Consider the following 12347-nt stretch of genomic DNA (forward strand, 5'->3'; position numbering starts at 1 on the left):
TGAACGCAGAAGTTAACCTGAATTCGATTTCAGCTCAATAATCACGTGGTCCTTTTTCGCAAAGTGCACCTCTTTCGGAAGAATTAGATGCCCATCCAAACACAACGCTTTCTATATATATCCAATGCCTAGCCCGAGAGCGCATTAGGTCCTTGTTTCGATTCCAGGTTGCCGCGAAAACATTTTTTGTTTTCAAATTTTGGTTTCATAAGGCAAAGCTATGAGTTTCAACCCGATTTATTGTTGCGAATTTCTATAAGTGGTTCTTATGTATTTTGATAGTCCATTTGCCTGAGTGTACCTTCCTCACCACAAGAATCTGCTCTCTAATTTTCCCCTTCATACAACAATTCAATTTTTTTGTGAAGGAGGTGAAAACCTGGGTACTGCGAACAGAACCCCCTTTTATTTTCAAGCTAATCTTGAAATATGTTTCTTGTGACGAATTGTGTTTGTCGCATTCGTCCCTCTAACGTCATTCAAAGTTCTCTGCTCTCAAAATGTTGCTCTCCGATCTCTCTCTGGAGAGCTTGAATGTGTTCAAACACCCATGACTTTCTCAAAGTTTGTTTATATATGGACTCGATCGACTCCATATGAAATATGGATAAGTTCATATGAAAATCTTCTGGAAGTCGATTATTGTCTATCTATTCTATATTACCCATAACTAAAATGTTGATTACAATACGATACTCGGTTAAAGGTTGCCGAAGGAACAACAGGAACGATCGTGTGAGTTTCTATCGTTTGCCGACGGATTTTATTCGCCGCTCCAAGTGGCTCAAATATTATGATAATAACTAGACAAAAACGAAGACACTTAATGAGAGTTTATGCTCATCTTCTTTTGTTCGGAGTAATGATACCACTGAACATGAATCTTTGAAGAATTACGATTCGATAAAAACACGCCGATCAAAATTCGACATTCGGTTGACATTTTAAAAACAAATCCATATGGGAATCATAAATGTAAGAAAATCGATTTAAAAAAAATAAATAAAAAGTTTTTTGGTTTTTAATTTTGATTGAATGCAATACTCCTTGACTCTCCTTAGTATTGTCTGTTTCATGGCCAACAAAACGCGCAGCCAACTTTCAAATAGGCCGACAAAATCGCCGCTAGCAAACGAATCAAAGGAGGTGATTCGCCGTTATGTTGGTAAGACTGGTGAAACGTCAAATTTACAGCGGCTGGTTGGCTGGCGACGGTTTCACCGGCGACGATTACAAATCGTCGCGTTCGATAAGGGGCAAAATTTACAATAATTCATCCGAAGCAAACATAACCTCACACGGAGAAATATTTTTACCTAATTTTTGAGTTTACTTTACCCAAAATTAAGTATATCGATTATAGTTTCAACCCAAAATCTCTCGGTTTTCTCTTTCTCCCATACGAATGTTGTCAAAAATAGAGAGAGCTGCATCTACCCAATGGGGGTACTTTGGCCCAATAAGCCAAATTTGGGTAAATGCAACTTTTCTTATGTTTGGGTCGAAAGAACTCAATTTTGTGTTAAATCAACCCAAAATTGAGTATATTTTTCTAATGGAATTAAAGCCAAACTACCTAGTGGGGACCTTGGAAATTTAGCCAAAATTGAGTTATTGGGCTCAACTACGGAATTGCGTTGAAACAACCCAAAATTGAGTTGAATTCCGTCTCCGTGCAATTTCAAATGTTTGGCTCCGGCAATCAGGCTCCCGTTTGACAAGCATCACAAGCATATCGAGTCTGTCCGCAGCACCCAGGTGAAAACTAGGCGAAGACTAGTGCATCCGCCCTAGCCCTAGCTGTCGAAATCTTTCAAAGAGTTTTTACACGACCCATGTGGCAAATTTGTTCGATCCGAAAACGATAACAGTTCAAAATGTCAGCCGTGTGTCATTAAAATTCATCGTTTGTATAAACTGTTTACTTTTTGGTTTCCCGAAGATCCAGCAAAGAAAAATCTCAGGATTTCCAAAATATAATCATCCTGCTGATTGGCATTTAGTGAAATTTGTTAAATAAAATTGCCTAGGGCTTCATTTTCTGTGATACGGGGTGACAACGGCGCACCGGATTTCGCTAACTGTTGAAAAATTGTGTGTTTTCCTGAACTGGTCCTGCCCTTATAGAAATTTGCATTCTTTTTTATTTACGTGATTCTTGGCTTCATTCTCGGATTGATTGGGGTTTAGAAAATACAGGTAAGCTGTGTTAATTGATTTTAAGCGAATTGTCGTTTAAATAACTGAGTATTGTTCCCAAGGATGGAACAGCAACAACGGTTCCGGACAGGCGAACGGATCAACAATATCTCAACCAATACGTTTCAAATCTGGGAAACGACAGTCCGTCTGGCTCGGATTCGAACTCTGATGGATCATTTGTGCGCCGCCAATGACGAGAATGATGAGCTAATTTACTGTCTGCGCGAACCTAATGAGCCCATCGAGGAGACCCCAGAGGATGCTAGTAGCACGGGTAAGGGAGGATAATCATATTTGTGGTCAATTTAAGTTATTGTCGCGTTCAAATAATTAACGTCATGGGCGGAAATACCGAGGGTGCCGTACATCCCCTAGAGTTTATTGACAATAGTAACTTTTGAAATTCTGATTGAGTTTCTACTATCATAATTTATTATTACGTCCTAATTTGGGAGAAATTTTTATTAATTTCGTACTTTTGTCATCTGTAAAAGCATACGTCATTTTATCCATCCAATAGGCCTTTTCATGTGACAGATCTGTCTATGCATTTGTTTACATCGGTGGAGGACCGGTGCTAACACGAGCCTGTCATTTTCATAGAAGAACTGTCAAAGTGCTTCCCGATCAGCTGATTTGAGACGTCATATGAATAGGCCTATCAGTGAACGATTATACTGCCCCTACTCGCATAAAAGTCCCATTTATATAGGAAATCACATAGAAAATGGGACTGTTATGCGAGTATGGGCAGTATATGGATGAATTGACGTAAACACCAGTTCACTGTCTTAACAACCTGGTTTATACACGTTTGACGAAAAAAACACTAGACCAACCAACCGGAGAAGGTCTAAGAAGTCGAAATTTAGAAACAAAATTTGTGTACCATCCCTGGACATTGGGGTAGGCACGGTGCCCCGACAGACCGTTATTATGCAAAAATTGTCCATCAAATCTGAGTACAGGGTTTGATTCTTGAGGTTATTCTGCATTTCTGGGCAATTTAAAAATAAAATCTTTAGGAGGGATTCTCGAGAAGCTAGTGGCTTTTCGTACGCATGTTGCGTACACTAGAGCAGCGAGCTCGATTTGGCGCACGGGGGTCATCTACACCTAATGCGTTTAGGGTCGTTGGAGGACCACTTAGCGTCCACGTACGGATTTCAAATTTATATTTGATTTTTTTCTTACCAAAACGAGCACTTTACAATGACGAACTTATAACATTTCTCATTTTCGGAAAATAAGAGACGGCCTAACTCACATCTTTATATTCCTGTCGTCTTAAAATTTTTATTGCAATAGCTCATACACAGTTTCCCTGCATATAATGTGAGAAATCCTATCAAAAACCTAGTAAAATGGTAATTTGGGTGAAATTGGCATGATAAAAATCCGTGCGGCCATCAGAACCACTTTCATTCAATTCCTTAGATATACGCGTAAAGGTAGGCAATTTCCAAAGCAAATTCTGCGTTCTTCATAGTAAGTCATCAATTTTACTGAATTAAAAATACCTATGAAAATTTTGACAATGGAATCGTTTTCGGTGACGCCATTTTTAGCAAAAACCGCATTTCCTTGCTTATATAATTTGCATAGCTCATGTGAGACACGACTGTTTTGTATAATCATGGAAATCATTGTTTCGAAAAGTTGAGAAATTTACTCATAAACAAAACTTTATTTTTGCAAAAGCTCCTGTATACCTATAAGAAAGAGAAATGCCATTAATACATTGAAAATATTCCATCAATAGATTCGATTTTTTTATTAGGAGGGACATTCCGATCAATGTTACCCCATTTTACGGTACTTGGAATTAATTTTGAAATATATTGATTGATTTACTTTTTATTATGGTGAAATTCAGCCCGAGGCTGGTTAATCTCCGATTGAAATATATGTACTTTTAAAATATGGTAAACTGTTCAAGTACTTCATACAATTCAGTGTTTGGATTTTGATCCGAATAAGCCGATCGAACCATATGCGGAGAGTGTAACAGTTCGCGAACCATAACAGTTCGTGGCACATCGCAATCGAAGAGCCTTATGAATGTAAACATTCACCCTCTCGTTAGGTACGTGGCAGGAGAGCATTCAAGAGCAGCAACTCTCACAGACTGCAACAGTATCAAGCCATTCTGGTTATTTATGTTTTTCATAAAATTGTTAATAACTTTCATATTTTCTGGTAATACAGCCTTTAACAACCTAATTATAATCAACTGGATCATTGTACACTAGAGTGATGCAAATTTTGAAATTTTAGCTCCCCTATGCCTAAACGATTTTAATTATGGTAAAAAGCATCCTCCCAAAGGTTGAAGTGATTCGGAAGAAATTTGACTGTGCACACACCATTTGAAGTTTGTATGGAGATTACTATGGAAAACGCCAATCTTTTGTGTTCAGCCCTCTATCTCTTCGTCATAATATTTTACGGAAAAGTGAACACACTCATCTCATGTGAAAACTTCCCAGCTACAACTTTGCCGAAGACCACTTTTCGATTGGACGTCAGGGTAAATTTTTATTCATCATCATAAAGTTGGTTTACATGTAGCATGCTTCACCAACTGTTCGGCAGGCAACAGTGGTGCTCCTGGCGGAAAGAATAGATCAAAGTAATCCAGGCTACTATGTTCTACAGCAAAAAAGCAGTGTTGCTCTGAAAGTAGTTAAATGATCATCTCAGCATGGTTTAGACTTTGGAATCAATAATAACAAATTATCCTTACGTCCCATAAAAATGTGGTCTTCAGCAAAGTTGTAGCTGGGAAGATTTCAAATGAGGTGAGTGTGTTCACTTTTCCATAGATTATTATGACGAGCAGTTAGAGGACTGAACACAAAAGGTTTGCCTTTTCCATAGTAATTTTCATATAAACTTCAAATAGCGTGTGCACAACCAAATTTCTTCCGAATCACTTCAAATTTTGGGAGGATCATTTTCATCATAATTGACATCGTTTAAGCATAGGGGAACAAAAACTTCAAAATTTGCATCAGTCTATTGTACACCCCTTTGGTTGCAAACATAGCACAGAAGATGGAAAATATTCGCCTCCGTTCCTTGATCAGTGTGAGAGTGGGTCAGCAAATGTTACAAGTTGACACACACAGGGTGTCCATTCAAAATCAATTTTTCAATTCCCGGATTTTTCCCGGATGCTTAAAAAATTAAAAATCAGATGACGAAAGGTTTCTGCGTTTTGATATTTTCTTATTTTGATAGAATATTTGATTATATTTATAAAATACTGGTAGCTCCAAACAGTTTGAGCTTGAGCTTGAGCTTGAGCTTGATTGGCCGCCCGTGGATGCACTCCAGTATCGCCAGATCAGCTGCACTTACACAAGGAACCAACCGAATGACTGCTTGGGACTAACAGGCATCCTCAGTGTATAAGTGCTGGTGATCTTCTATTTTAGGCAACAATGGCACCTGCCACGTCAGAATGCAGACCAATGAGGGGAAGGGGGGAAGGAATTGATGATGCATTGAACTGACTCCCACGTAGACCGTATATTCCACTGCATCCACGTCAGTTCATGCGGGAGTGTATGGATTGGGGGAAAGGCATGGCAGAGAGGTTTGCTTTTGTGGTTAGCAGACTGCCTATGTATCAGGCGTAAGAAAGGCGTGCGCGTGGAAGTAGGAAGCGTTAGGGAAACGGTTTCTTGTCCGTCTCTGGTTCTAGCGTTTGCTATGAACGAATAGTTTGAGTGTGATGTATTTAGAATGGAAGATAGAAGCAAGTGAGAGATATACAACTACAAAGTACGAGGAAAGAGACGGGCCTGGGATTGATCCCATGACCTTCTGCATATGAAGCAGAAGCGGTAGCCATCAGACCACCAACCCCGTCACTGGTAGCTCCAAACAGTTTGAGTATCGAAAGTGTTTTGGAAAAAGGTATGTATCTATATCTTTACTAGCTTCCCGGATTCAAGTAGGCTGTTGAAAGACGCTATGTAAAACTCCCATACAAAGTGCCAGATAAGTTTAAAGTTGATTTTCCAGCTGTTTAGGAGAGGTTTCCAAACACAAACACGTCGCAGCACTTGAAGAATACAACAGTGTAAGAGTCATGTAAGTCCATTGGCTCTTTTTTATGTTATTTCGTGTTATACAAACACCATTCCATTTTTATTTATATAGAAGATAGATAGATAGATATAGATAGATACATTTCTATTTGTTGATCGTCCAGCTGCTAGAATTCATATGAAGTTCAGAGAGGTTTTGAAATTATATGAACAAATATCTGCTTTGTGCATCTAAATTTAGACTAAATTTTCACGAAAGGGCTAATTCATCAACTTCTAAGAATGCCTTCGAAATTATGGTCAATGGCTGATTCATGAAAAAAATCTTGATCTGGTGAATCTCATGTTCATGAGACATATAATGTAATCTTTGAGACACGCAAAAATGTCATTTTTGTTACGCTGTGTAATCTAATATTCTCCTCAGCGTGATCCACGGAGCTCTGAGCATAATTTCAACAACAATGGGCGAGATTCTCACAAAATCAAGGTCAGGATTCTATGCAGAGCTCTTGCTTTATCTTGACCGGTCTTTCACATAATTATAGGTGTGATTCTGACAGAATGTTGTGTGTTTTTTGAAAACTTTGACCATTTTTTCAAACTATTTTATAATAAAGCTTTTAGAGAATATTTTGACTAAACCTACACGAAATTTCTGGAAAATATTCCTAAAAATCTTAGAGAGTTTTCTTTGATTTCTTTATGAATTTCCTGAAAAATTAAATGAAAGAATTTAAACCATCCTATTCTATATCAGAACCGTCCTATCCTGTCTTTGTAAAACATTCTTAATGTTGCAAGAAGCTGCTATGACTTTCGGACCCTATTTCAGGCAAAAGCTCCTAAATTCTTCCCAGTTCTTCAGGGCATTTTTTTTTTTAAATTCTACCTGAAAGCAAATGGTTGTGTAGGAGAATTACTTTGAAAAAATGTTTTTCAGCAAAATTTGCAACGAAAAACTTTGTTTGAAACATCTAGTAGGTTCAGTAGATTTGTTTCTAGCCATATCAACTGTAAATTTCTTCAGAATTTTTTAAAGCATCTTTCAGATAACATTTGAAAGTTCCCAGACAACCAGAAATCGCATGAAAGTTCACGTTACAACTCGTTTATTTATACTAATTACATCAAACCCGCAAAATACCATGGATAAACTCGTCAGATTGATGAGCTTCCTCGCATAAAACACTTCTTTTCTAAGTTCATTTGTACATTTTGTTCCGTTCCGTACACTCGTACAGAGTAAGTCGAATCAATCCGTAGCAGCTGTCAAATCAACATTTGTTATCATAAGTTAAGTCGCATAAGATCACAGTTTAGTTCAGTATAACATTTATACACTCGCATTGTATGTTATTATTCATCACATAAAATATGCACGCATATCGCCTCCACTTTTGTACGTAGGAGGCCTTTTCGCGACATCTTAAAAGTGAAATGTTGCACATACAGAGGCTCCAGGTGATTTCGTTATACGTACATTTTGGTTGTCTGGGTTATCAGATAATTTTCATCAAAAAAAGAATATACATGTTTTCTAACAGAAGTTTAGTCAGTAATTTAATGTGTTCTAAAGTTAAGAATGTGTTTCATTTATTTATGATACTTTTGATGATTTTCATATAAATTCTTATAGCTCAAAATAAAAAAAATAATAATTAAATTTTTATGATATGTTTCGACAAGCTTTGACTGAGAGGCGCTGAAATGGAGGGGGCCATGAGGCCACGCTATGGCTCTGAGAACACCCACCCACCCCCTTCAGCGTTATGAAATTTGTGAATGAGCCCTATGATCGAAATTGGCAAGAATTTAACCAATGACTGCCCGCCCAAGAATACCCAAAAGACCTCGCTATTTAATTATCCATAAAAAACGTGCCATGAATTCACGAATAATTTTACACGAAATGTTTTGGGATTTCCAACTTGGTAATGATTGGAAGAATTTACTGTAAATCTGCAGAAATCGACATAAATTTTATCAGGGACCTCATAAGAACATTGTCATAGATCTAGGACTAGTCAAACTAGTAATCCTGAAGAGGCTTCACCATGAATCAGTATCATTAGTAAGTCCAGAAATCCTGCCAAACGGAATTTTCGATGAATTTGTCCAGGAATCTAGTAAATATTCCAAGAAATTTGCTATATATGTGTTGGCTCTGCTTTTCGCCAATCTCTACGAATCTAATAAGAATTTCAAGAAAATATCAGCCATGGGTCTTTTCTAGAAATTACTAGAATGGTGAACTTGCCTTGGGCGAAAATACACTTAAATAAAGATAAGTAATAATAATATAATCCACTAGAAACTTTATTGGCAATCCTCTTATAACATGTTCAGTAGTCTTTCGAAGAAATTAGTCAATTATCGCCTTTATTCCCGTTAAGATTCCTGCAAAGATCTCATAACAAAATTGTCATGAATCTAAATGGAAATCTATCAAGCATCTCACCAAGAATCTTGACAGGAATCCCTATGTAACCCTTCTAGAGACGTTTCAAGGATCTTATTGATGTTCCATAAAATCTTCTTTAATTTTTTGTTTTTTAATAATTGGCCGCCAAAAATCTACAAAACATTTCACAAGAAATAGGTAAAAAATGTCAGAAAAATGTACACAAAAACTACCCAGGAAATCAACGATTATTTTAAAGGGTTTTGGTACAAAAAACACTAGAAATCGTTAACTATTTCTCTACCAAATCAGTCCAACTAGTCATTATGCAAAGTACCAGTTGACGGGCAGCCTTTTGAAAGCCCCCTGTCAAAATTTTCATCCATTATTTGGAATTGAAGCAAACCGGTATTCTTATATTCAAAACACATAATTTCCCGGTGTCTTCTCCTAATTCACGGGTATTACCCGTATTTTTCCCGGCCATTTGTAATTCCCGGGTTTTTCCCGGTTTTCCCGGATGGATGGACACCCTGCACACAGTGGGTGGTGTGTGTCTGTCTTTTTTTGTTAATGGCTCGTTATCTTCCACAAATGATGAAATTATGGCTCCTGTGTCAATCGTTAAATTTTCCAAAGCCTTAAACAATTTAAAAAATAATGCAATTTTATAAACTCTTCGTCCGTTCCTTTATTTTGTCGACTTTTTTCGAGATAGAATTCCAATTTTCAGGGATAAATATCTCCAAGGAATCGACAAACTTATCTAAAGTAATTAACCGCTCCCGGAGAAGAGAAAAAAAAGAAAAAATGTAGTACCCAAAGATTATACTGATAATATTCATTGCAGACACCGATCCGGACGAGGAGGACAGCTCGATTAACTCCATAATCAAAGATATTCGCTCGCGACCACGTACCCGCGGGGCCGTCAAAATGATATTTTACAACCGGTTGGCGATGATCTCGGACAAATTGGCACAGGACATCAAATTCCGTTCGGAGAACGCGGAGTTCTTCGACGATCTCGAACTGGTGCTCAGCAGGATGAGCGATGAAGCGGCCGAGATCACAAAGCGAGAAATAATGAAATATTTGGCCGAAGCCAAGGAACGGCTCGCCAAGAAAGGACGAGAACGACAGCAATTGCTTCAACAGCAACAACAACAGCAGCAACAAAGTCCTTCTGGTTCCAGTTAAACAGGTCACTCATGTAGGTAGTATCGCTCTCCAAAATTTGGACAGGAAAAAAAAAGATGATCAAATTGATGAAACTTTCTCCTTATTTTAAAACGTGATTTTTACCCACACCATGGGATCGAATGCTTGCACATTGAAGAAAAGTACTCATTAACTCGAATATTCGGTTTATTGTAATACACATGGAATGAATACATATATATCTTAATTAGGCGATCGTCAATGTACTGTCTGAATGACTTTATTTTTCCATAATTGTTTATTTATAATTGTTTGCCAGAATTATTCCAATACAAATGATTTGAGAAAATGGAAATGGAGTTTTTTTCTGTTTACTTATTTAGCGATGACATCCGTGTAACCGGCACTTTGTGACCGAGGTTTGTTCAGAACGCTTTCCTGAACATTTTAATATAGTAAAGTGTATTGTTATAAAAACAAGGCAAGATTTTTTAAATTATCTACATATTTTAGCTAAATTTGTTTGCAGTCAAATATCCAACATTGTTTGTGCTTCGAATACTTCCTATGATTTTTGATAATCCAACATTTCGAACTTAACTTCCTCGGATTCTGACTTTTTCATCTAGAGAGCAATATAGGTGGCCATTTTTTAAATTCGCGACGTTTTTTGGCGTACACGCAAAAACACTAAAACTACCATTTTAGGGGGTTAAGTTAAGCGCTCGCACCGGCAATTTTTAGCGCTCGATTTTACCATGTCTGTAGTCGAAATCAGATAGTCGAATATGGTTTCTGTCAAATATACCGGCAATGTGTAGGGCGGTACTATAAACATAGTAATTTGTGCTGAAATTCCATGGTAATTTAAAGAATGGACGTAGTCAGCTAAAATAGTAGTTCTTACTAAAGATTTGTTTTCCCATGTACCCAAAACATTGCTCTTGAAAAGATTTTATCGTAAAACGGGGTAGCTTTGATTATGAGAGTAACTTTGAAAGTGCGAGACCCGTAACATAGTAAACGAAATAACAAAGTTTCTGTTAATCAGTTAGGCAAAACGAACGCAAAACTAAAGAATATTAGTATGACACTTCATGTCAAAGCTATTTTCGTTGGAATAAAATACATTTGAAAATATATATGCAAATATAAAAATATATAAGATTTTATCATTTTTGAAACGCTTACAAACAGTCTGTTCTACGATCACTATTCCATGAAAACATAATGAATTCGTCACCTACGCTTGACAGCCTAGTTGTAGTAGAACATGAATTCGGTCTCAAATCTCTTAGGCGGCATCCACAAATTACGTAACGCTCTAGGAGGAGGGGGGGAGTAGGCTCAAACGTTACGGCTCATACAAAATAATAAAAATTTTCATACAAAAAGCGTTACGGAGGGGGGGAGGAGGGTTGTCAACAAATTTGAAGTTTAGCGTTACGTAATTAATGGATGCTGCCTTAGCGAAAACCATTTTCACAAACTAGGACCATTTTTGTAACCTAAGTCAGATATTTCCATATAGCGTTAAACGCCTGGAGGTATGCAATGCCCTAGAAATGTAACGTAATTCACCAGTGAATCAAATTGTCATTTAAACAGACAAAAAACAAACAACAAAGCAAGCTCGCTCATAACCGTTTGTACCAACTGTTGCGGATAAGGATACAATCAAAAGCAAAATTGTCATGACAATCACAGAGCGCAATCTTGTTGCAACCTTTTCAACTCGCGATTAATCAGTTATTTTAAACAAAAACCAAATTTGTTTTATGGATGCTGTTCGGTAATGTGTCAATGTTTACCAACACGGAGAAATTTTTCTGAAATTACAATGCGAAGCCCAGAAAATCGCTGCGCACGTGGTGATCGATCATTGTCATATTCTGTTCAAGTGGTGATAAACTGATGTTGCGGAATAAAATTGTTGCAACAAGAATAGGAGATGACAATGTCTTTGTTGCAGCGTGTTGGGTGACAATTGATTCACTATAATTCACTCTATTTTGTTCGATTTATACTCCATTATCAAAGTTACCCCAAAACAGAAAACCGACTTTCGATCCTATGAAAAATTAAATATCTATTCAGAATAAATCTTTTGTCAATCTATCAACTGCAATCGATAGTTAGGATACCAGTACTTGTTTTAAAAATATAAATTATAGTTCTTTGAAACAGCATGCAAAAATATTCAAGTTTTCTTCGAAAAAACTATCAAAGTTACCCCGTTTTACGGTTCCTTATTTTTATATCATGCATAGTGTTGTTCGCCTTACCTATTTTATTTTAGATAACTTTTATGCAGCATTCGCGGCTCCAAGTATTACAAAGCATAAATAAAAAAAATCGAGGATTATAGAGCTAACATTGTTAGTTGGGTTTTGACCGCAATCGAATTCCGGATTCTTCCAGGAGTACCAGCGATTCCTTCAGAAATTGTTACAAGAATTTTTCCAGGGATTTATAAAGAAATACCTTTTGCGATTCCCCGAATTTAAAAAATAATCCCTACA

The 12347-nt window shown here is 37.1% G+C and overlaps 1 protein-coding gene across 1 annotated transcript; it reads left to right on the forward strand.

Annotated features, from left to right (window-relative positions):
- Positions 1–1912: 1912 nt before the first annotated feature.
- Positions 1913–10180, forward strand: LOC5577112. The gene is made up of 3 exons (XM_021845812.1): positions 1913–2199; positions 2262–2476; positions 9515–10180. The coding sequence occupies exons 2-3, from the start codon at positions 2263–2265 to the stop codon at positions 9862–9864; spliced, it is 564 nt and encodes a 187-aa protein (XP_021701504.1). The 5' UTR covers positions 1913–2199; position 2262; the 3' UTR covers positions 9865–10180.
- Positions 10181–12347: the final 2167 nt, after the last annotated feature.

The sequence above is a fragment of the Aedes aegypti genome, chromosome 2 (assembly GCF_002204515.2).
Source record: "Aedes aegypti strain LVP_AGWG chromosome 2, AaegL5.0 Primary Assembly, whole genome shotgun sequence".
Classification (NCBI taxonomy): domain Eukaryota; kingdom Metazoa; phylum Arthropoda; class Insecta; order Diptera; family Culicidae; genus Aedes; species Aedes aegypti.